Source organism: Apium graveolens, chromosome 11 (assembly GCF_009905375.1).
Source record: "Apium graveolens cultivar Ventura chromosome 11, ASM990537v1, whole genome shotgun sequence".
Taxonomy (NCBI): domain Eukaryota; kingdom Viridiplantae; phylum Streptophyta; class Magnoliopsida; order Apiales; family Apiaceae; genus Apium; species Apium graveolens.
This window is the reverse complement of record NC_133657.1, coordinates 205124595-205151397: the sequence shown is the minus strand read 5'-3', so window position 1 is coordinate 205151397 and position 26803 is coordinate 205124595. Positions and strand designations below refer to the sequence as shown.

At 33.4% G+C, this 26803-nt stretch overlaps 5 protein-coding genes across 5 annotated transcripts; 1 reads left to right on the top strand and 4 right to left on the bottom strand.

Annotated features, from left to right (window-relative positions):
- Positions 1-4702: 4702 nt before the first annotated feature.
- LOC141698688 (uncharacterized) lies at positions 4703-7168 on the top strand. Its single transcript, XM_074503460.1, has 2 exons — positions 4703-6108; positions 6737-7168. Exons 1-2 carry the CDS (start codon positions 4804-4806, stop codon positions 6797-6799), a joined length of 1368 nt encoding a protein of 455 aa, XP_074359561.1. The 5' UTR covers positions 4703-4803; the 3' UTR covers positions 6800-7168.
- A 3192-nt stretch (positions 7169-10360) lies between these two features.
- On the bottom strand, positions 10361-14713 carry LOC141697702 (inositol transporter 4). Its single transcript, XM_074502206.1, has 7 exons — positions 14633-14713; positions 13288-13491; positions 13049-13119; positions 12626-12961; positions 12403-12510; positions 11380-11991; positions 10361-11034 (listed from the first exon to the last, which is right to left on the bottom strand). Exons 2-7 carry the CDS (start codon positions 13418-13420, stop codon positions 10555-10557), a joined length of 1740 nt encoding a protein of 579 aa, XP_074358307.1. The 5' UTR covers positions 13421-13491; positions 14633-14713; the 3' UTR covers positions 10361-10554.
- A 5347-nt stretch (positions 14714-20060) lies between these two features.
- On the bottom strand, positions 20061-22457 carry LOC141696579 (G-type lectin S-receptor-like serine/threonine-protein kinase LECRK3). The gene has a single exon (XM_074500704.1). It carries the CDS (start codon positions 22455-22457, stop codon positions 20061-20063), a length of 2397 nt encoding a protein of 798 aa, XP_074356805.1.
- On the bottom strand, positions 22267-25381 carry LOC141698669 (putative disease resistance RPP8-like protein 2). The gene is made up of 2 exons (XM_074503442.1): positions 23436-25381; positions 22267-22402 (listed from the first exon to the last, which is right to left on the bottom strand). Exon 1 carries the CDS (start codon positions 25336-25338, stop codon positions 24283-24285), a length of 1056 nt encoding a protein of 351 aa, XP_074359543.1. The 5' UTR covers positions 25339-25381; the 3' UTR covers positions 22267-22402; positions 23436-24282.
- LOC141696578 (putative disease resistance protein RXW24L) lies at positions 25338-26054 on the bottom strand. The gene has a single exon (XM_074500703.1). The coding sequence runs from the start codon at positions 26052-26054 to the stop codon at positions 25338-25340; it is 717 nt and encodes a 238-aa protein (XP_074356804.1).
- Between the last annotated feature and the right edge of the window lie 749 nt (positions 26055-26803).

The window sequence follows — 26803 nt, the reverse complement described above, 5'->3', positions numbered from 1 at the left end:
CCAAACAATCCATTAGTTTTACACTTAATCGAGTATAAATCTTTATCAGAGTTCCGTTCATATAATTTTACAAGTCAAGTTAAGGTGGATTGTTTCATTTAAAAAACTGAAACCTTTAAATGAACCGAAACCTTTACAAGTCAAATTATATCTTTTGATAAAAAAAATATTAATTAGTTCCAATTTTTAATTTTATAATAATAAAAATTATAAAAAAAGATAAATATAATAATCATCCATTTAACGGAACACTAGTTATCAAGATAGACTAGTCTAAAAATTAAAATTTGGCTCCAACTAATTCATACTCCCTTCATCTCATATTATGTGTCATGTTTTGACTAGTCAACCGTCAAATTATTTAAATTTTGACTGCAAATTACGCATAATATATAATTAAATAATTTTTAAAACTAGTATCATTAGAAAATATATCTAATTCTTTTTCAAATGTATTTTTAGTTTTTTAAAAATAATACATAAAATTGTCATATTTATCGATCAAAAGTTGGTCAATTTGACCACATATTAGTCAACACAAGACACGTAATATGAGATGGAGGGAGCAGACAAGTAGTCCTTCCGCTATGTTTTTGTCAACCAATGTCATATATGTCATGGCAGTAATCAACTTATAAGTCTAGTATTAATTTATAGACATCACTGTAAATTAATTAATCTCCATCTCTATCAACTTCAACATCAAATCAACTATTAATCACTTATAAAGACTAGTGATGATTAGTAATTAGTGCTGCAAGTGGGACTCCAATAATTTATTTATTTTGAGCTTTCTAATTTTTATAATACCCTAAAACTAATTGCATTTTTTGAAATTGTATCATAAAAATAATGCTTAGATTTTTTTATGTATGTGTCTCTTGGTACACAAACTGGTACACAAACTCCAATTATTTTTAAACTTTCTAAATTACATGACTTATAAACTTATAATTAAATACTTTTTTTGGATACGAGACAGAGTCGAATCAAACGATTTATGAAACCAAGTGATAATATAATTTCATAATATTAGGAATAGAGGAAAGTTTTTTATCTTCAAACTTAATTATTATTAAGAGTTCACGAAACATGAATAAAATATGACATTTTATACGAGAAATCCAATTCACCAATTCACCGTATATGTTTTAGATTCAGGGCGTAGTCAGAAAATAAATTCATTAGTGTCGAAATTTGAAAATTTTCAATAATGTAAACTATATTGTATAAATCTTATTTTAATGGTGTTAAAACACTAATATCATGTATAAATTTACTGAAATATGACTTAAATAACAAAAATTTATATATGATTTCAATTTGAGTGGGGTCAACTAATTTCAATGACTATTTGCCGCTACTGTTTATATAATGATAATTTTTTATTCATGTAAACTAAAATAAAATTTTGTGTGTAAATATATGAAGTCCGTATTTACATGCACGTATATATTTTGCCGTAATATTATATACTCATATACTTATATAAAATCCGTATTTACAAGTATATTGAATGGAATTTATTATTTCTCAAATTGTGTTGTATATCATTTATATAATATTTTTTGTATAAGCATGCAGGTCAAGTAATCATTTCATTAAAATTTTAATTTTTGCATTACTTTCGGTTATATGATGAACTTTCATCGAGTTTTAATTAATAAAGTTATCAAGAACATACGTAAAGTAGCGGCTAAAGTACTTGTTCTTCAATCAAATCATTGCCAGTTGCCACTAGTATAATTCTATTAACACTTTGTATTTTTCTACACATTTGTCGATTTGTATATAGATTTGTTTCGGTCGTAATCCCACTGTCCCAACGATTTCTTTACATTTTTTTTTCGGATGTCTCATTTAATTCTTTATATTTTAAAATTTACCAAAAATAGTCACCGGGTCACACCACTTTCTCACTTTTCCTTCATTTTCACGTTACTTTTACTCCAGTATTTTCCTTTTATACATTAAAAATTAATGGGTTCCACCACTTCACCCATTTTTTTTTTCACTACTTTATACATATTTCTTAACCTCCGTGGCCAAACCAAACGTAAAGAATTGGTTGGGACGGAGGGAGTAACTATCTTTTTATACAAATTGACAGTTATTAAAAATTAAAATTCCAAACAGATGATTTCATATCTTAGAATCGTTTGATTCGTCAAATTTTAGAATGAGGTATGTGTTTGAGCTATTTCAACCCCATATCTGATGTCTCTTTAAAAAAAATAAAATTTCATACTCATTTCTTAAACTCTCAAATTATGGGTATCAACTTTAATTTTAATATTTATTTAAGCAATTAAATATATATATATATTATTAAAAAAATATATTAACCTAAAATATATTAAAAATAATAATAAAATTAATATGTCTAATTAAAATACTCCCTTTGTCCTCCCATTTGTTTACACTTTACTTTTTTAGATGTCCCTTCCAATTGTTTAAATTTCAAAACTTTCCAAAAATATTAAAATTTTTATAATTTTTAAAATAACTACATCTACTACTTCTCTCCACTATACCCACTTTATACATATAATATTAATCGGTCCCACTACATTACTTACTTTTCTAACTTACCTCCACTACTTTATCATTTTTCTTAAATTCTGTGCCCAACCCAAATGTAAACATTTGCGAGGGACGGAGGGAGTAAAATTATTGAATTAAACGATTCCTGATTTCAACTCGATAGCACATCTTCAATCAAACGAACCCTTATATATAATAAAAATAAATTATAATTAGATGTTATTTTATTAGGTGATGTGTTGCTATCTCATTAATTAACAAATTTTCAGATTAATCTATTATTCTTCATGAGTTCATCCCCTTCAATTTTGTAAAATTACAAAATAAAATAAACCAACCACGTGGCCCATCCGTGTGTACACTTTGTCCAATAATCTCATCATTAATACCTTTAGCTGTCCCAAAACCCTTCATTAGCCACAATTCTCAACACTCATTTCCAACCGTTAGATCTCCAAAATCAACGGCCAAGATCATCTTTCAAGAAAATAGCACACAAATTAAAAAATGCAAAAATAAAAAAAAGCAGCTGGAGCCTGGTTGTCACCCGACCCGATCCGAATTGTATTCACAGATGGGCCTGACTCTTGTCGTAAACAGAATCTCTCACTGTCACTTCACCTCATTTATTTATACAACTATCTCAAAACTATGTTAAACGACGACGTTTTATGTCCTTCGCCGACGCACCACTAGGAGTTTAGCTAATCTCACAGCTGCACCATATAAATCCTATGACAAACTACGTGTGATTTTGATTTTTTGGCTCATATTTCAATGTGGAAAAAACTATAACTCACACGGTTTATTATTATTTTTTATAACAAAATTTAAGATAAGATTTTCATTTTTAAAAAATAAATTAAAAATATACTCCCTCAGTCCCGGTCAATTGTTATCGTTTCTGAAACAGGGTCCGACACGTATTTTAAGATGAATATAAAATATAGTTCTATAAATTTTATGTAAATTTTTCTTTTTTGAATAAAAATAGAAGGTTTAAACTTTTATTCAGAAAAAAAATATTATATAACTATACTTTTTATTTATCTTAAAATACGTGTCGAACACTCTTTCAAAAATGATAATAATTGGGAGGGACGGAGGGAGTAATTGTTTTGATAATCATTTTCCGGAAAATTTAAAGCATTTAAAAAAAATGATCGTGACTATGGATTGGTGCTGTGATTCAGCTCTTCTTTCGAGTAAATCACGTTTCAGCTCTTCTCTCTTTTGGGGGACCTCCCCAACATGTGCGTGTGTAATTATTCAGAAAAAAGTTTAAATTATCGACTAATTTGAGACGTCGAGAGTTGTCTGATTAATGACCGGTCATATATTTACTTCACTACGTGTAACACTATTAAGCGTCTGTGACATAAGTTAAAACACAGCTTGTCAAATTAGTAAAAATTGTAAAAAAGCTCAAAGCTACCAAATCAGTCCAATCAAAAAGGTAGCTATAGCTGCTATACATCATCTCCTTTATTTTATACCACATTCCTCCATTACTCTTATTCTCTCAAGCTCTCTCTCTCTACAAAAAAATCACAAATTTATACAAATTTTGTTACACACACTTCCTAGATTCTTCAAATTTCTTCTACTTCATATCAAACCCACAAAAATTCCATTCTCAAAATCTCTCTTTTGTTATAAAGATCCAAACTTTATCACATTTCATGAACACCCACTTGAAATTTCTTCAAAACCCACCTTAATTAGCACCAAAAATTTCATAAATACATATACATATATGTATGTAACACCTCTCTCACTATAAAGATCCAATCTTTATCACATTTCTTGAACACCCACATCAAAATCTTGCAAAACCCACCTTCTTACCATCAAGATTCACATATACATACAAAAATATATCTATACACACACCATTTCACTATAAAGATCCAAACTTTATCACATTTCTTGAACACCCACTTGAAAATCCTGCAAAACCCACCTTTATTACCTTCAAGATTACACAAATATATGTATAAACACATCATTTCATCATAAAGATCCAAACTTTATCAAATTTCTTGACCACCCTTTAAAAATCCTGCAAAACCCACCTTAATTAGCCTCAAGATTGTCAAATTACACATGTCTTTGCACAAGAACATGGAAATTTCTTGAAGAAAAGTGGTTGGTATGTGCTAATTTGTTGCTGTTTATGTATCTTTAGTGTTAATTGAAGTTCAATTACATAAAGATTGAATTTTTATATATTTTAGTACTTGTATTTGAATATCAAGAATGGTTTCAGTTGGTGATTCTCACTCAAGTTTGACCCGGTTTCCCTCGACCCGACCCTATTACTACACTCCACCACCATCATCATCGAAATTGCAACGCCCATTAGGTCGATCCATGAGAACAATTAGGTCCACTATTTATCAATCTGATGAAAATTCCTTTGTTTCTAGGCCTAATTCACCCCCTTCAACTTATGTTTCTGAAAACTTAACCGACTCGGTAATGGACCTTAAATTAGGGGAATTAGCTACAAAACCCGCGAAAACGAGTCAGTCTTTAGAGGAATCAGAGAAGTTCTTGGAGTTTTCTCAGGCTTTTAGTGATTTTTCGGCTTGTAGTAGTGACATTTCTGGGGAGTTGCAGAGGTTAGCTACGTTGCCTAGTCCTGAGACTCCGGGGTTAACTGACCCTATTCGAGAGCCTGAACCTTGTCAGGGGTTTTTGGAAAGGGAGAATTTTTCGACGGAGATTATTGAGAGTATTTCTCCGGAGGATCTTGCGCCTACGGTGAAAATGTGTATTGATGGACTTAATTCGAGTTCGATTAATGTTAAGAGGTCAGGGGCAGCGAAGTTGAGGTTGTTAGCCAAGAATAGGGCAGATAATAGGGCGTTGATTGGGGAATCAGGGGCTGTTCCTGCTTTGATTCCGCTTTTGCATAGTAGTGATCCGTGGACTCAAGAGCACGCGGTGACTGCTTTGTTGAATTTGTCGTTGTTGGAGGAGAATAAGAAGGTGATTACAAAGCATGGTGCGATTAAGCCTTTGATTTATGTTTTGAAGACGGGGACGGAGACGTCTAAGCAGAATGCTGCTTGTGCTTTGTTGAATTTGTCGTTTTTGGATGAGAATAAGGTTTCAGTTGGGGCTAGTGGGGCGATTCCGCCTCTGGTTGCATTGTTGAAGAATGGATCGAGTAGGGGAAAGAAGGATGCGATTACGACTTTGTATAAGATTTGTTCGGTGGAAGTGAATAAGGAGAGAGCGGTGGCTGCTGGTGCTGTGAAGCCTTTGGTTGAGATGGTGGCGGAGCAAGGGAGTGGAATGGCGGAGAAGGCTATGGTGGTTTTGAGTAGTTTGGCGGGGACGGAGATTGGGAAGAATGAGATTGTTGATGAAGGTGGGATACCGGCGTTGGTGGAGGCGATTGAAGATGGATCGATGAAAGGGAAGGAGTTTTCTGTGGTAACATTACTTCAATTGTGCAGTGACAATGTGAGAAATAGAGGATTGTTGGTTAGAGAAGGTGCAATTCCTCCATTAGTTGCACTTTCACAATCTGGCACTGCTAAAGCTAAGCACAAGGTGTGTATACTGTATATTATCTTCCATTTGCTACTCTGTGTATACCTCCTCTATTGTGCTAGAATTAATTCAATTTTGGCAATGATAATTGTTTTAATTAATAATTACTATAAACATGTTTATTTGCTGCTCATATTACGTGCTAGCTAGTTTGATTTCAAGAACTAGTTTGACGAACAATTATTATCCATTTGGTGAATTATGTCAAAAACAACTTACATATTCTTGTGGTGGTTTAGTTGTTGACTAATCACATTATTGTCCAACTAATGGTAATTGACTTATGATTTTTCTGTTAGTATGCTATTTTGCATGATTGACTAATCTTTTGACTGTACTAGTCAAAGTTAAGTTACCAAAAAACTTAGCCAGTATATTACTTGTATAGGGTAAGATGTAAGCATAGTTTTGTAAAGACTTATGACCTTTGACATCCCTAAAACAGACTAATGCTTTAGGCAGAATTAAGTGCTTTGTTTCTTACATTTTGCTGATTATGAAACCTGTTTTACGAACTAGCAAAGCTCTAATGTCTCATATTGGCCTGAAAAAATGGAATGTATTTCTTTCATGAGACTGGTTTCTAGTATTTTGCTTGATTGTAATGGTGTTTATATCTTTTTGGCAGGCTGAAACTCTTTTGGGGTATCTGAGGGAACCGAGACAAGAAGCATCATCTTCAAGTCCTTGAAGGTATCTAGATACGTAGTATACTATAATAGAGGTGGTTGGTTTTTGGTTGTATATAGGTAGTGCTTTGTTGTTGGTTTGTATAGGCTGGTTGAGGTTTTTTTGAGTGTTTTTTACCATGAGTGTGAGCAGTTTAGTACTAAAAAACTGACTGTAGGTTGTATGGTTGTTGACTAATTCTATTATATCTGTACTCCTGTTAGCTGCTTTTAGGGTGGTGGAGGATTTGGATGGCTGATCCTTGTGTTTTGTTATAGGACTGATCCAGATTCTGTCTAGATTTATCGTTTTACATGTAGTTTATTGTACTCTCGTAACTTCGAATTATGTATAATGATCTATTGCTTTGTTAAAAATGGTCTATGTCTTATCATCTCTGCATGACACAAAGAAAGTTTCATCTGACCTATTATTACAAGGACTGCTTTTTACCAGATTACTCATGTTGGACACTCGAAACACGCTTTGACACTGCATTTTTGTATAATATTAAGATGCATTATCCAAATTGCAACCACACCTCAAGATTTTAGAAGGGGGTTCACCCATAAACCCATACATGTATCTGAATGCATTATTAAGCAAGAGCAGCTGGAATGAATGAGGCTTATGAAGTGCATTATTTAGAAGTTGGTAGCAATGTAAAAGAGATTGATTAGAGTGCACTCTATTGTCTCTCTCATAAATGAAAAATGATAATGGCATGGTAAGAGGGGCCAATGAGTTGCAAGTATGTGGTGTAAAGGGCTGAAACATATGGGTATGCTTATGGTCCCTACTCTGATGCCATACATGCACATACAGCCAGAAATACCACCCCAACTTAGCCCCCACTCCATTAATTTATCACCAGATTTTTCTCGCATTGTTTTGTGCTGTTGTGACAGAGTGCATTGTAGATACAGTTTTGTGAACTTGCAGAAGCTACAAGATTTAACAAAACTTGAATGGTAGAGATTGCTTGCAAGGTTTACCTTTGTAGCTACACAGGATAACCACCTTTACTCTCCCAAGAGTAAGCTTGAGAGCAAGCTCCGCGAACATCTCACCCTTCTCAGATCCTTTTACGAGCGGGATATAACATCGTAATGAATATGTTGGGTTTCGTTTTGTTTAATTTGCAACATATTTATCAATTTTAACACGTATGGTTGGTTCGGATATAATGGTCGTCCGTTCTGTGTATACAGTAGAATCTCCATTTAATAGATAAACGGAACCCTTGTCAATGAATAATTTTTTTTCCGATGCCAACATAATATGCACTTGGTTTGGATATAATGGTTTTAGCGGTCTGTATGTACCATCCATATACTAGATGAACGCTAGTTTTGTCAAATAAATAATTCTTTTTCCCGTTACAAATTACAAGAATCGTGTATCTTTGATCTCGATTAATGAATAAATCTTTCTGATCTCGAAAATATTTATTTATAGAGATTTAACTAGTACATTCTTCTCCTCCATGCCCTTGAATCTTGATGTTTCTGAGGTTTAGCTGGCACAGTAGGTTTGTCACTTCTTTACTTCAATTCCATGTTCCTTTAAAGACTCTTCAATGCACTGTTTTTATTACAAGTCTAAAAAGTTCGTCGGTGTCATGAAAATTGTTTCGAATATTTAAATCTTTGATTCACAGAAATAAATACTTTATAAATTTTCAGATAAGATTTGTCTCCCTTAACAATACTTTTTCTAGAAGAATGACATGTATAAAGTTGAAGGATTGTGAGTGACGGTGGTTTTTCTACTTTTTAAGATTTTATGTCTTTGTTAACTAGATAATGTTTTGTAAGGAGGTGTGTTTTTCTCATTTGTCAGTTAGAATCTCTGTTATAGAAATCGGTCGATTTTTTAAGAATTGCCGATAAATCGCTTAAAAATCGGTTAAAAATATTGATCCGATTTGACCGATTCCTGATAAATCGTCGATAAATCATCCGATTTTTTAAAAATCGTCCGATAAATCGTAAATCAATATCTCAACCGAATAATTCCGATCTCTGAAATCTATAACACTGATTAGAAATTTATTTTAAAGTAGTCAAATTGATGTATTTATTGGGTCACTTGGTTTACTAAAGTTCAAATTGGTTACTGAAATGTGGGCTATGAAATTTGACCGAATATTATTTTGTTATTTTCAAAGATTGAAATGAAACAGAAATGGCCTTAAATGTAAAAATGGCCATATAACTTGCTTGAATTGCTAACTTCTAAATGTTTTTTTCTTGATATCTAACAGTTGGTCTTACATTCAAACTAAACGCCGATGACCCTGTTTGTTATTGTTGTTGCAGAGCTGCAACAGTTTTTTGCTGAAAAACCGTCAGAAATGTGTTTGGTAAATTCTAAAATATGTTGTCAGGAAAAACACTTAAGCATGTCCCCATACTTTTGAAAAAAAACTATTTTCAGCTTTAGCAGGAAGAGGAAGTACCTATCAGTTTCACCATCAAAATTTCTCAAAAATATTATTTTTATATATTATATCTCAAAATATGAACACTCATCTAATTGTCCTGACATCACTTTTTCCACCAGTATTTATTCTCCTAGCACGCAGTTTTCAACCGCACTACCAAACGGAGCCATAGTCCTACATTTCTAACCGATTACATCCATGAAATAACTGGAACAACATGGTACTCTCTCCGTCCCTCCCAATCGTTATCGTTTCTAAAAGAGTGGCCGACATACATTTTAAGATGAACAAAAAGTATAGTTCTATATTTTTTTAAAAATTTCCTTTCTATGAATAAAAGTATAAACATTCTATTTTTATTCGGAAAAAGAATTTTTTTTTTAAAAAATTAGAACTATACTTTATATTCATCTTAAAATACGTATCAGACACTCCCTTAGAAACGATAACAATTAGTTGGGACTGAGGGAGTATTAAATAAGGCTAAATTATAACTTAACCCTTAAAGTATGACACGTTGTACACATAAGGCCCTAAAGAAAAAATCGTATATTTTAACCGTTCAAATATGAGATTTGTTCACTTTAACCCTTTTGTAAAAATTTCTTCCAATACTGCCCTCAACCTCAAGGGTTATTATGTCCGCAATCAGATACTTCAAGAGTAATATTGTTCGTCAATCATTTTTTTGTCATTTTTTTATTTATTAAATAATATATAAATATATATAAATGTATAATATACTAATTAACTATATATTATTATATTTAATTTACTTTCGGTGAATCTTATTAGAATTATAAATTTTACTTATAATAAAAACTTGTAAAATTATAATATACTATTAATATCTTAGGATATATGCAATTATAACCGATATAAATTAAAATTTATTTGATTGTATAAACTAATTAATATGATAAATAATATAGTTAAAAAAATAGATATCAATTAAGTAATTTTAAATATTTTTTTGCAAGAATCAAAAAAAGTATATAAAAAATAGTTAAAGTGTACAAAATTCATTGTTTAGTGGTTGAAATATACAACATTTAAGGGTAATATTGAAAAAAGATTTAGCAAAAGTTGAAGTGTACACAACATATAGTTAAGGGGTCAGAATGTACAATATTTTTGTTTAAGGGTTCATGTGTACTGTTATACTTTAAGGGCTAAATTATAATTTAGCCATTAAAAAAAATTCATCATTTTTAAGGACACGAACACAAATGTTGATAATTCGTTCACAAGTAATTGTCTACCGAAATAAAAATAAAAATAAATTACATGGTTTCATTGCAAAGGCTGACATCAACAAATATTACCCTAAACTAAACTTTTCCTTCAACTCTTCTATCAGGTTTGGAGTCACCACATAAGCTTGGTTTAAATCCCTTTTCGAGCATCTTCTCGACTTCTTCAAATGTCTGGCCTTTTGTTTCGGGCACGAGGAAGAAGATCGCTGTCCCCGTAACAGCTGAAATTCCAGCAAACAAAAGAAATGTGCCAGCAGAACCGAGTGCATGTGTCAAGGTCAAGAATGACTGGCTTACGATAAGATTAGATGTCCAGTTAGAAACTGCTGCTATTCCCCCACCAATGCCTCTGTATTTCAATGGATATATCTCGGAATTCACAATCCAAGGTACTGTTCCCATGCCCGGAGAATAACATATAATGTACAGTCCTAGTAGTAGTACTGCAAAAATTCCTATTTTGCTTGGGCAGCCTTGAGTGTACCAAGTACGATGTTCTGCCCTACATGCATTTTTTGTATCGGCATTTGCAGCCAGACATGCTCCAGGACCATACTGAGGATACAAAAAGCATATCAGAGAAAGATTAACAATGAAGTAATAGACAGATACAAGCTTTGGGCTTATTGCTTGTCTGTTATATTATCTCTTGTGCATGCAATTTATTGTAACGCGACAAATCTTGGAACATATTCTAAATGTAAGATAATTAAAAACAAACATAAACGGTATCCTACTTAGAATAAAGTCAGCTAAGAGGAATAGACAGGCTGTTTCTTTGATGTATGTATGAGACCTTATATGTAATCTTAGGAGTAGAGAGGCTGTTTCTGTGAGAAAACAGCCCGACTGAGATATGTGGATTTGATTTCTTGCGGATGTAAGGAATGCAAAACTTACATTGTTTGCTCCATTGGCACAAAAAGCACAATCAGAAGATGCTCTCAAGCAAGTCATACAGTTCCAAGACGATGGATTTGATGTGCTAATGTAACTTGGACATGTAGAGTTCCCTCCAAAATGAGAAGACTCAAAGTTGCTGATATGAGGAGCATGTGCAGCGGCTCCATAAAATACCCCGGCTAGGGCAACAAGGCAAGTTATAATGGCAATCATGGAGATGAGCATCAATTTCCTTCTTCCGTACCTGTCAACAAAAGCCATACTAATGATGGATCCTAAAGCGTTAAGACCTGAGGTGATTAAGGAGAGGGCTATAGCTGTCTTGTTTGAAGCAAATCCAGCAAATTGAACTATTGTGGGACTATAGTACATCACTGTGTTTATACCCACAAATTGCTGTGCCACTTGGACTGTAATACCAGCATATAGGCCCCTTCGCACAATTTTGTTGCTGAAAGCACTCTTTACTTTCGCTACAAAACCATCTCCAATTGATTTCAGATCTGCCTTTTCAGCTTCAATGGAAGATTGTAAGGCTGCCAGTTCTTTCTCAACTTCATCAGCCGGATAGATTTTTGCTAAAATGTCCCTGGATTCTTGTATCTTATTCTGGTCAAAGAATAAAAGACTTCATCTATCATTAGTTCGAGATTATGTTGTATACGAAACAAAGGCGTCATTTTAGCCTATGAAAAGTATATCCAGGCGCATTACTGGAGAGGGTTCTTCCTAGCTAGGTGCACAGCAACTAGCAAGAACCTAGTTTTTTATATGTAAATAACATTATGAGAGATTCGAGATTTAATATATTTGTCATATTTCTTCTTGTAAGTGGACAATGTAAATCAGCTATTGAAAACCGAGAATGTAGTGTGTTGGAATCTGGTACAAGTTCGAGAAGGTAATTATCTTAATGTTAAGACTGGCATTACTTTATTTTCAAGGCTTACAGAGCTGCCAAAACAAGAACAATGTATACTAATTTTAAACAAATTCTAGTAATTCATGTGCTGTACTAACCTGACCATATAGCCATCTAGGAGATTCAGGAAGTGACCACATCAATACAAATTGAACAACAGCCGGTACTCCAGCCACTCCAAGCATCCACCGCCAGGTTCCAGGTGCCTTATATACATATATCAAAAAACATAATCCTTGAGTTTTTATATCATTATGCAAGTCCTGAGAAAGTATGTCAAACAATACAGAGTAGAAAACTTAAAAATTAAGCAAGTTGTACCCTGGTGAACGCTAAATTTATGAGGTAGGCTAGAAATTGCCCTCCAGTAATTAGCAATCCATTTGCACTGACTAAAGCACCTCTAATTCTAGCAGGTGATGCTTCTGAAATGTAAAGAGGGGCAGTCATCGAAGCCATTCCAACTCCAAAACCTACGAAAATTCTTCCCAGTATAATCATCCATGGGGCTACAGCAGCAGCCATAACTACAGCACCAGCAAAGAACAGAATATCAGCCAGCAAGATGGATTTCTTTCGCCCAAATCTGTCATTTATCCATCCACCAAATGCAGCACCAACAATTGCACCAGCTACAGCCATACTAACGATTGTTTCCTTAACATTTATAAAACAAAAAAGTGAGCTATGCTTATCTGACTATCTCTATTTCAAAAATCACAGATTAATATTGAGAAAAACTACCTGCAGCCATGTATGCTTCTCTACCGTAATATAGTCATCTCTTATGTAAAGCAGAGCCCCCGAAATAACACCTAAACTCAATTAAGATATCTCATGAAGTTATTGATTGCCTAAACATTAAAATAAGATTACATATTTGTAAGCTATAGCAACTTATTGTCAAATATATAAGCATCATGTTGCAACTTACAATCATTTAAGCAAATAAACTTTTCAACCAAACTAGCAAATTTTATTACCCGTGTCATAACCAAAGAGAAGACCTCCAATGCCGGCTGAGAGAGCAAGCCGCATAATGTAGGGTGTTTTCCATGAAGTCCTCCAGCACTCTGTGAATTCCGTTTTATCTGGCTTGACAGGACCACCTTCCATATATCACTTCAATTCTTACAATAATCCGTAAGCAGAAATCTTCGACGAACGTCGATATGGTAACTTAAAATCTGCAGCCAAAATGTAAGAATCATGCTTACATTATATCAATGATAACCACCAAGGATTAGAAACTTTCCGAAAGTAAAATAATTTTTCACTAGAAATATCATTAACACTTATGTAGAGAATAAAAACACATGCTAATGGCTTCAATTCAACCCATCAGTGCATTCTGGAAAATGTTTCTGTCAAGATTCTACTTTTGTGAGTGTAACTAATTATATCATTTTTCTAGCTACTAATTTGTATTAAGTACCACACAAGTTGTGGAGGTTTCGAATATCTTAGTAGAATAAAATTATAAATTTGGTCTGGCATCATTACATTTCGCACCCAGGTCATTACTTTCTCATATATAGCAATTGGCACAGACACATAACAACATTACTTGATTACTTTGGTAAAAAATTATTTGTTTTCATAGACACCTTAACACTATGAATCACACAAAATCAATTATTATTTGCAGGCAATTTTGTGAATCAAGTTGTCTCCCAATAAATCCATTCGAAAGAACAATCTCCTACAATCATACAATTTTTCGAAAACCCCTAAAAAATCTACATGTACTGATGTACACATAGGTCAAGTTCTACGGATCATTATGGATTACAACCAACACAACTCTGTGAAATTCTAAATTAAAATCCGCAAAATCCACTAAGAGTGGAATAAAAATTCATTACAGAAACCCAGTCATAAAAAATTTAATTTTAACACATAAATAGCAATTCAGAAATACAACAAAATCTCTCTCTCTCTCTCTCTCTCTCTCGCTCTCTCTCTCTCTCTCTCTCTCTCTCTCTCTCCCTCCCCCCCCCCTCTCTCTCCCTCCCCGTCTCTCTCTCCCTCTCCCTCGCCCCCCCTCTCTCTCTCTCTCCCTCCCTCCCTCCCTCCATCTCTCACTCCCTCCCCCCCCCTCTCTCTCTCCCTCCCCGTCTCTCTCTCCCTCTCCCTCGCCCCCTCTCTTCTCACACACACAAACACATGCAAACAAGCAATCTCACATATAAAATGAAAACAGATAACAAATCAAATCAATGGTTACTATGATGATGATGATCAAATGAATACAAAAGATTAAAACTTAAAAAATTATTGCATTCATGCATTATGCATTAAAAAAACTAAAAAAAAATCAAAAATTACCTGAAGGGATGTTCTTGTTTGGAAGACTGCAACTTCTTGAGTTGTGTGACAATAGGGATCATAGCATGTGGACAAGTGCAGCTATTTATAACAAGCTACACTTCTACTCTAAATATACAAAGTTATTATCTTTTATTTTTTATCTGTTTTTATATATTTCCATATTTATATATACAAAGTTATTATCTTTTATTTTTTATCTGTTTTTATATATTTCCATATTTATACTCTATTTAATATGGAATTTTAAGCAGAAAATTGATTTTTGTAGTAAATTATCTGACTGTACTGATACGTAGAATCATCGGGATCCAAATAGATAGGAAAGATTTTGATATGCACTAGACTTTCGACGTGTACAAGTTATCAGTTATCCTGAAGAATTTTTGTTTTTTAAAGATAAAATAATTCACATCATGCCGTTTTCAGAAAATAATCGAAATTAAATAAATAAAAAAAAATCAAATCAAGATTTCTTTGGTGAAAACTGCAATGCCCGAACGGCGAAGATCTATCTATCTATACTATCTATATATATACTATCTATACTATATTATAATAGCCGGAATAAAGATAATTTGGTTCAACGGTTTGGTTCAACGATAATTCTCTAATTTTGATTATTACACAAATAGATAAATAGTGTTATATATCTAATAAACTACTAAATTATTAAACTACTACTAAATATAGTATATTTATCCTACTAAACTACAAATACAACTTATCCTATTATTAAAAGATATAAATAATAGTGTTACATGTATGCTAAACTACTAAATTGTTAAATTATTAGAAATAATCTATTTATTCTACTAATTAAATTATGACCACATGTTATTCTATTATTTTTATTATAAATTTATAATCATTATATATTTATATAAATATTTTAAAAATATAATATAACTTGATAAATAAAAAATTAAAATATTAATGGAAACCCGTGCATCACACGGGACTTATGCTAGTATATTATAATAGACGAAACATTAAAAGTTTGGTAGTCGGTCGGTCGGTACTTTGTTGAGATTACTTAATTACCCTTATTTAATATTGTTACCAACTAACATCATTATTTCATATCCTCTCTATTAGGGTTTGTCTATTTTCAAGTAAAGCGAGGGGCTTCCACTGGTTTTCTCCGGTGAAAAACCCCGACCCCTTCATTCTCTATTATTATCGTTTATTTCCTTTCAATAAAACCCATTTTTTTGGGTGTTTGTGTGTCTCTTGGAGTGTGTGTTTTGTCTCTCCTTTTAGAGTGTTTATTATGTTTTTATTTAGTCATACTTGGGTTTATCTGGTGATGGATCTGTTGAGGACGAATTTATTGATATTTTTGGTGATCTGCAAAGTCTGCATCGGATCTGGGACGGTGGTGATTATTGCAATAGCTCACCTTTCACAACTAAAGATTGTTCATCTTTCATGGGTTTATACTTTCGACATGTCTATAGCTGGTATCCAGCATGTAGATAGTTGGGCTGCCTTCGGCATGTCTATAGCTGGTATCCGGCATGTAGATAGCTGGGGTGCCGCTTCTCCAATCTCATTTTATGCGATTGGTGTTTCTGAACACTGGGCTAACCATAATTTTTATGTGTATGGTCAATTGCGATGTTATTTTCAGAGATGCTGCTGCAATTTGGATCGCTTGGGATGTCTTTGATTTCGTTTTTAATTTTAAGAATTTTTAAATTCTATGTGTTAAACGATCAGGAAACAAATCATCTAATTGTTTTTAGTATGTTATTTGTTTTATCACCTGGTTGTATCGACAGTTGGGGGTTTGTCCCGATTGTACTATATTCAAAAAAAAACTCTTATTTAATTGTTTAAATTCTAATTACTGTGTCGATCAATTCTAATTATAATTGATATTGAAGTCAACTTCCTTTGTTAATTTACCAATTTCAATTCTATTTTATATCGAACTCTATATCACTATAATTTATGTTAAATTCAACTTATTCTACCAATTTAAATTTTAATTCATATTGAGTTCTATATCATCCTAATTTGTTATTTCGGGCTAAATTAAATTTAAACAAACTAAATATATATAATTCTTAAAATTTGATTGATATATAATGTGACTCGGGTTAAGATAAAATAATAATACTATCAATCCTTCTAAAAATTATACTAATAAACTTGGATAAACAAAATAATATATTTTATTTATCCAGGATAAAAAAATACATTATACAATTGATTCAGACTAACACAAAACTAAAATAAAAATACAATTCGACCAACAAAAAAAACATATATACTAATTATTCATTGTAAAATAAAATTATCATATTGATCCTAAATTTAAAAAATAACTAAAAGTAATTAGTTTGATTTGATCGGTGTATTGGGCATCGAGCTAAAATAAAATAATGTAAATTACTGATCCGAGATAAATCAAATTAATATTAGACTAAGTATAATTCGTATCTTATGCATGTGCAATAAAAAAATAAATTTTATTTAAAACATAATTTTTTAAAAACACTTAGAATTATCAATAAAACTATATAGTTCAATTAGTAATATTGTTTTTTTAAATATCTTTTATAGATTTATAGTTAATCGATTAAGTAATCATTATGTTAAAATAATAGTTTTTTAAGGTACCAACATAATAGAGACATTATATTTTTACTCTCAATAAAATAATAATTTAATTATAATAATATTTACCCCCTTACTAACGTTTTCACTTTAAATAAGTTTAAATGTTCTAAATAGTTATGAACATAAACGTTTATTTATATAATTATCACGAACTCATATCATTTAAAATTTTAAATGAACACAATTAGGAATTGAATTCAAATATATTTTTATAAAATTATGTAATATTAATCTGCGTCGTCCGTATATCGCACGGGTTTTACGTTATTTATATTAAATATGTTCTCAGAAAAGTGCTAAATGAATAAATACATGTAATTAAATAATGACATGCTAAATATAATTCAAGTCATTTAAATATTTTTAGAAAAAAGTTTATGGGTGAAAAATTAAAATACCCATTTTTTTGGTTCACATGCCCAACATAGATCCAAAATGTCAATTAATTACGCCTATTTGAAAAATTTGTATTCTGACTCATTAATAACATATATACAATTTATATTCGCATAAGAAAATGAGCGAATTCGAATCCTATTTTAAAATTAGAATGAATATCTAGTTGAAATTCACTATTTAAGTATTCGGTCATATTTATATAGAATAGTTCGCATAATTTTAGAGTAATTAAATATATATATTTATTAAAAATATTCGATTCGAATTCGTTAATTATATTAAGAATATATATTACATGTCAATTGTCATACACATATATTAAGATAATATTCTACAAAATGATCACAATTTATTTTTGTTAATATTTAGTCGAGTATTCTTAATTTTTTAATATTATTTTAGAAGAATTCAAATTTGAATATAAAAGACGTAATTCAACACTTAATCGAGTCAAACCGAATTAAGTACGAATATTCATATTTGAATTCGAGTCGAACATGAGCAAATTATAAAAAAATTAATTCAAATCCATACTCCAATAAAATATTTATAAATTCAAGTCAAATATGATCATACTATTGTCCGCAAATATTTGACCCCATTTCACCCCTAATTCTAAGCATTTTTTTAAATGTTTATTATATCCAACGTATATAAATGAGTATAGAACAATTGATCATTGGGAATTATACTATCATAAAATTTTAACTTTTCGTGGACATGATGATTGAATCCGTGAAAGTTACTAGACTTTTTTTAGATTGAGCCTATTAACAAAAACATTAAAAAATAAAATCATAAAATCACAATTTTGTTTTAAAATTAAAACCTAAATATTTCTACTCAGTCATTATTTCCTAGACACAAAACATTAATTGTATAGGCCATTTTTTCTTTTTTTGTCAGAGCTTATATTGACCACTTTATATATAGTTTAAGGCTCTGTTTGGGAGTACTGTTAAAAATTGTTGTGTTGTGAGAAAAAGTGCTGGTGGAAAAAATGCTGTCAGAAAAATTAGATGATTATTTGGTAATTTATTCTAATTTATACATATTTTAAGATATAATATATAAAAATAATATTTTTGAGAATATTTAACGGTGAAACTGATACCTACTTCCTATAAATGTAAAAGCTGAAAACAGTTTTTTCCAAAAGCATGAGGGGACATACTTTTGCTAACAGCAACTTTTAGACCAAAAACGCTTTTTCAGACAGTAGCTTTTAAAATTACCAAACACCTTTCTGACAGCTTTTCAACAAAAAACTGTTGTAGCTGTCTGGAATAGCAATACCAAACGGAGCCTAAATGATCCTTTTTTAAACTAAGAATCACTGTCTACTATTCCTCCATCTCTCTGAATTTTTTACATTGGGGACAGGGAGATCGGTACGTATTTTAAGGCTCCCATAAATTATGATTCCCTAAATAATTTTTAATATTTTTTTTATACAGTAAAAGAAAATTCTAAAAAATAAATTATATAACTATATTCTATAGTACCTTAAAATGAGTAAGAACCACAAGAAAAAGGTACGTAAAGAATGAAGTGGGACCTCTTGGCTTTTCCGTAGAACTAGTTACTTTATGAGCTACCGAAACAAATATGATATATAGATAATTACTTCAAAAAGGGGTGATATTATTTTCCATACCAGGCCTCTAAATCATTAGGGCCAGTCCCTGCATACAGCAACCAATGTGCTAGCTGCTATCTCCACATTAACAATGCAAATATCTTTAAAGATAAAAAAGACCTTATCAATTATCATAGTCAATTGTTGGAAGGCATTGTTGCTGATGAAAAGGGTACTGAAACTTCAGACAAGATTATCACATTCCCTCAACTGTCATTAGTCAGATTTGATGATTTACGTATTCCCTCCGTTCCGATTTATCTGTTTTGTTTGATTTTGATAGTAAAATTGACTCAACTTTGACCGTAAATAAAAACTCATTCTTTCATTATTTTGAAAAATTAAAATATACATATAAAAATAGATTAAACATACTTTCTAATGATATCAATTTCATAAGTATTTTCGATATTATACTATGTGAAATTTACAGTCAAAGTTGGGTCAATTTGATCGTAAAAAATCAAACAAAACGGATAAATCGGGACGGAGAGAGTATGCCCACTCTGAAAAGTGTGCATGTTGGTAACTGTGGACTCTCTACCCTTTTTACTTGGACTGCCTTTCAGAAACTCCAACAGCTTGAAGAATCAATAGTATGGGAATGCAAATTGTTGGAAAGCATTGTTGCTGATGAAAGAGGTACTGAAGCTTTCGACACCAATGACAAGTTTAGTATTACAAAACATAATAACAACAGTTACTACTAATGGCTTCAAGTTCAGCAGACATGAAAGGACTAGAAAATCGAGGTAGAATTAGCTAGCGAGTTGAAGAGAATGGCGATGGACATGGAGGGTAAGGGACATCAACCACTCCTTCAAGCATCTGGCTAACTTTTCTCATGGTTGGCCTTAATGATGGATCCTCTTGAATGCACCAAATCCCAACCATCACAAATCTCCCGAGTTCATTCCATTTGATTGACTCATCTTCCTTCTCAATTTCCACAAGATCGCCTAATCTACCTTCTCGAAAGCAATCCCAGGCTAAATCTGTCAGTATGTCTTTCCCTCCACCAAGCTCAAAATTCTCCACACTACGCCGACAGCAAATGATCTCAAGCAGCAGCACACCAAAGCTGTAGACATCAACTTTCACCGTAACTGGAATGTTTCTAAACCACTCAGCTGCTACGTATCCTTTTGTTCCTCGAATTGCAGTATTTGTTCTACTCTGATTGATGTTCAACAGTTTTGCCAAGCCAAAATCAGATATTCTAGCATTGTGATATTCATCAAGAAGAATATTCTGAGGCTTAATATCACAATGGATGATCTGAGTGCTGCATTCTTCATGGAGATATGCTAGCCCCCTCGCAATTCCCAATCCAATGTGGCTTCTCTGCATCCAACCAGGCTTCACATCAGCAAAAAGAAGCCTTGCTAAAGTGCCATTAACCATGTACTCATAAACAAGTAAACGCTGCCTCCCCTCGTCACAAAATCCAACTAATCTCACCAAATTCTTGTGATGAGTTTGGGCAATGATACTAACCTCGGATTTGAATTCTTTATCAGTATCTTGTGTCATCCTGTCCAACTTTTTCACTGCAATTATAGTCGTAGTTGAAGACAGCTGAACTGCCCCTTTATAAACTATGCCAAAAGCACCCCTTCCCAGTTCCTCTTTGAAGCCACTTGTGGCTTTCTCTAGTTCTTTAAAAGTAAAAAACCGCAGATTGTTTTCAGTAACAGTGTTATGTGGTTGATGCTGTATGGCCTTCTTGCGGTATATGTAAAAGAAGCCCAAGCAAACAACAGCCAGCAACATGATATTGAAAAATATGGAACTGAAAAGAAGAACTGATACAACCAAGATCAAATTGTCTTGATCCTTCTTATTTGGAAAATTAGGACCTTGTAGAGGGAGATCAGCTTTTCTAAATTTTACAAAAGTCTTATGATTAAAATTTTGGTCCCTTATTCCATGTGCAAGAGGTAGCTTCTTTTTCCAACAGGCATTACTGTAAATTGCAGCAGCACAGAAACAATCCGATAAACAAGACCTTTTGCATTCAATTTCAGAAATCGGGGTTTGTACAGCATACTCAGAATTGGGCCAGTCGATATCCCTGAGCTCCAGAAGACCATATAACTCTTCTGCTGAACTAAGCCCATTGTCATCACAGCTCAGAGAGAAATTCGGCTTGCAGCTTCCATACTCATCTCTAGGATTAAGCAATACATAGCCCTTAATACACTCACACACTGGCCTCCTCTTATCATCAAGACTGCAAACATTGTTAAATCCACAAGCTCCGCTACCATGAACTCCTTTAACATCCGCACACATATTACCAGGCTCTTGCCAAACAACAGTCCAGCTCGGAGTTCCTGTGAATTCCTTCGGGTGATAATATTGGGTGAAAACTCCATCAAAGTCTAGAGTCGCTCTGTGATAATACCCCGGAGCTGGAAGTTTCTGTTTTGTAAGATCATATATTCCACCATTTCCTCTCACTATGTACATATACCCAGTCTCATTAAAACTCAAATAAAGCCCTGAGTTGTTCTTGTCATTAGGATCAGAAGTTGGACTTACATAGTATGAACGATAAGCATTATAAGTAGGCATTTCTCGAGGATTGATTTCAAAAGTTCCACCTTTCAGCATACGTGACTGAAACCTTCCTTTTGCAAAGTTGGTTTCACTAACCCTGGAATAGAGCACGCCGCCAATCTCCATGGACTGTGTAGGCAACAGGGTATCAGTTGGATTGCTGAAGCTATCCCACAGCTTGAAACCATCACTACCCATAAGCATAAAGTTGCCAGTATTGTTCATGTATGCATATGAAATATCAGTATTATTAGTACCCGACTTCCATAATTCTTTGCCTAGAGAATCACTTAGTACAATTCCATGCAAAGCAGTAAGCACAACTTTGGATTTTCTTGGCACAGTAATGCCATCATTGCTAAACCAGACTATGGTTTTGTCCGGTATTTTGTGATACCATATGGAGAGCAAATACAAATCTGTGTTCTGAATTTTCCGAAATCCAAATGCAAATTCACCAGAAGGCGAAAGCCATGGCGTGGCATCGTCCGTTGCTGTAATTGATGCGCCAATTTCTACTGCACCACTGTCTTGAGCATTAACTAAAATTGGCAACATAAATGTTAATAGCAAGAGGAGATAAAGAAATGAAGACATTCTAGCAATGAATTACTTGAAGTTGGCCAGAAAATTGCTTATATGTACAGAAAGCAATGTATTACATTTTAGTTTTGAAGTACACAAAATAATCAGGAAGTCAACACATAATTACAAAGAATTTTGGGTCTTTAGTCTTCTATCTGCCGATCTAGAAGGACCTTAAAATAACAATTCCGGACTTCGTAAAATCAGTTAAATTACTTCACAATTTAATATGATCTAAGAAATGAAAAATGAATAAAATTCCACGTTTCATCTTAAAACAACAAGTTTAAGCTGTGTGTTAGTAGTAGTATAAAATCGATCCTGGTTCTTCCTCTAACACCTTGTTTTAGATGGACGGGTTACTTAAAGCTATGAACTTCAAAAGCTATGAACTTCAAACACATTTTCAGAATCTGTATCTTTCCAAGTCACCTCAATTCTTAATCAATTCAACTCGATTAAGAATTTAACGAAGACCAGGTCCCTGACAGGGACAATGGTCATTGACTCGTAAAAGAGAAGGAGAGTAAAGCTGCAGGCCTGCACTTTTTTTTGTCAATGATGTCTGCAGTAGAATAATAGACCCAAAGGCCAAAACTAGTGTATTATTTGTAAACTAATGCAAAGTACATATCATGCAATCCTTATTTGCAAAGTACTAATGCCCAAGGAGAAAGGTAATTAACATTACTTAAAATTGTCAATAAGAAGTTAGTTACACTAAAAATCTCAAAAACAATACTCCCTCTGTTTTTTATTATACTTTTGTGCACACACTTCTAACTGCTTTGACCGCATAGGTAGAATAATAATTTTTAATTTTTCTTTTTTTGAATAAAAATATTTACCTAAAATTTTAATTTAGAAAAAGAAGATTTTAAAAAATATTATTTTATCTATGCGGTCAAAGGATTTAGAATTGTGTGCAAAAAAGTCAAACGACATATAAAAGAAAACTGAGGGAGTATTCATCAAGTAAAAACAGACAACCTTGTAAAAGTCGGGTCCTGGTTCACCGTAGAGAAAAGGGTAGGGTTTACAAGTATAATCCTTGTTCTGAGTAGATAATTCGGAACTCCTCCAACCTACAACATTTAATGATTTGATTTAATTTATGTTGGTGATAAGATTAGGGACATGAGCAACCTTGTAAAAGTCGGGTCCTTGTTTATCATTCAAATTGAGGACTCTAGCACATAATGCTGGACTCCATTTCAACATTAGTTTGCGAAGGGAATTGAGAAATATGAGTCCTTCTGGAAGTTCCTCCAACTTTCGACAACACCAAATAGTCAAATCTTGAAGATTGGGCATGCTACCTTTCTCCACCCTCCAATTTTTCAAATTGCTAAGATTGCAGAGTTCAAGACAGGTGAGTTTTGGGAAACCCATGGCTGAGCACACCATTTCCTTTCCATAATATGCCCCAAACCCTAAATCCAAAGCCCTTAAAGTTGGAATCTTCTCCAGTATTGGCATTGGGTCTTCCTTCAGGCATGAATAATGTAATTTTAATCTGGTGACACGAATGAAAGAAACATCAGTATTAGGTTGTTGCTGCTCCTCAAATAATTCAGACAGCTCCCGGACCTCGCCTTTTATTGATAATTCCCGAAGGTTGAACTTATGATTCCACAACAACTGTCTTATCATATATGGTTCATTTTTCAACCCTTGATCAGATATCTCAATTTCAAGGGCCAAGTATTGGAGACTGCAAGTTGATGACAAGGCTAGACCAGATAAGTACTTGAACATCTCTTTCACATCATCATAACCGCCCACAGCTTTTAACCTTAGTCTCCTGAGACTGGATAATTTTGGTAGATCCTTAACCTCACACCATGTAGTATCGAAATTCTCTGAGTGTCTCTAATTTGCTCAACCCATTGAACCGTAATTTGAAATTCTTCCCTGATTCGATTAAGCACCGACTTGGTAAATACAGATGACGCAAATGTGCCAACTTGCCCAATATATTACTTGACACTGGTAGCCTATACCTAATATTCTGTTTGTCTAGTTTGAGAGTCTGTAGCAGCACTAACTTATGTATCAATGGAAAAGTTTCCATATCAGAACCCCTTAAACTGAGATATCGCAAGTAAATAAGGCTGCCTAATACACTATCGATTTTAGTGCCAAAAAGGGTACCTAAAACAGATTGTCTACTATATCTTGCGTATTCAAGTGCCAAAACTCTTAGTAACTTAAAATTGGCTAAATACGACCCCAGTCGAGGTGGCAGACTTTGATGACTATCCACATTTAAAAGTAAAATTGATCGGTACTGTTGGTGATTGGGTTTCGTGATAAAGTAAGAATTAGCTTGCATGCCTCTCTTGTGATAAACTACAAGCTGTCTAGCCTCAGCAATCTGTGAGACCACAGAACTATTGAGATGAAAATTATTTCCTTCTCGAAGATCAATTGTTACGAAAAATTCTTCTGCTTTTGCCTGGGATAAAGATAGGTCTCTCATTAGATCATGTACAGAACAACTTTTGAACTTGGTAACCCATGATTCCATTTCATTAAATCTAACTTGTACCATACTCCTATGGACCAGTTCTCCCATGTAAGATTCAGCGACTTGCATCGTGGTTTCTCCTTCGATTTTGTCACTGGATAGTACCATTCCCTCAGCAATCCATAACTGATATAAAGTTTCTGCATCTATCCATTCATCTTCCATAAATTTACTTAGATACAAAAAGCATGGTTTCAGTTGAGGGGGTAAAACGTTGTAACTCCGAACTAAAATGTCAAATAGTTGCTCTTGTTGATTTTCTCCCAACCCCTTCCCTTTCTTTAGGGATGATAGACTATCATCATATACCTTTTCCCACTCTATCAACGAAGGTTTCGTGACTAGAACTCCCCCCATCAACATTACGACTTAAAAGCATCCTTTGACCATATGTCATCCAGGACTATCAAGCATTTTTTGTTTTGCTGGATTTGTAGCAGATTTTCCACTAACTTGTCATAGTCCATTTCAAGGATTTCTTCTTTTTTCTCATGGACGAGACATATAAGAACTCGCTGCAACACAAGTTCTGTTTGCCATTTCTGCGATATGGAAACCCAAGCTAAACCAGCAAAGTGAGTATTAATGGTGGAATGATTGTATATTTTTTGAGCGAGAGTGGTCTTACCTATTCCTCCCATCCCACAAATAGAGATGAGCGAATAAGAGTCATCACTCTCATCCACCAGATGTCCCACCAAGCGATCAACATCTCCATGAAATCCAACAAAAAACTCTGGTTCAACAGTTGTGAAACTGTGAAACCGCTTTAGTTTTCGGGTTGTTCCATAAGATGAATCTGCTGATTCTGGGGTTTCTAGTGTTGATTTGATGTTACACTCATGAAACCGATTGCAGAGAAGAGACATCTTTTTTTGAATATCTTTGATCATTCTCGAAAACTTCCTTGTGTTGATCCACTGGATTCTTTTTCCAGGGGATGAAGAAGCTTTGACAAGAAAACTTTCAACAGCATGCTCTGCATCATAGGCAAGCTTCCCTACATCTGCAAGCAAAATGCCGACCTTTTCTTCATATGTCCTTGAATTAGCATGTGGCAAGAATGTCTTCATCCGCATGAGCTCAGTCACCACGTGTTAAATTTCATCTTTCACTCCATGCAAAAGTTGAGCATCTTCACTTAGTATATCAGTGATCCAAAGAACAACAGCAGAAGTAGCAACATCAGTTGTTGATGCCTATTTAGAGAGGGCTTACCTAAGCATGCTTATCTCATAATCGTGCTCTATTAAAGAGTAAAAGATCATGTTCGGGCCTTCCTCTACCACCTTAAGGTTTTAGTGCGACTGGTTACTATGCATTTCCGGAACCTCCAACTTGGCTAGGACTATACGCCTGAGTTTAGGCACTGTGTAAATTGCTCACCTTCCTCAGCTCATAGTTTAGCCCACCTAGCTGGTCTCTGATTGATTTCCGGTATAAAAATCCTTGGGAAAAGCCCGCTTGACCTCATCCATATTACAATTGAGTTCATGGAAAGACATTTCAACTTGAAGAAGCACCTTAATTTCTGCTTTCTCTGAGTCGAATTTAATTAATCCGAAACCTCTAGCCCTCTGGTGATGTGATCATCCTTGACCTCAACATTAATGATTGTCACAAATTGATCAAATAGGCATATCTGGATCAGATGTTCACCCTACCCATAACACTTAGCTAGATTGTTTCACAATGCACCAGTTAGCTTCGTCAGGTACAGTTTGCAATCATTTTATATTTAAAGTTGCATTCATTTCTTGCATTTGGTACTTGATTAGCAGATTGCTTGAGGTTTGAAAACAATGTTATGAGACAAATCTCAACAGGT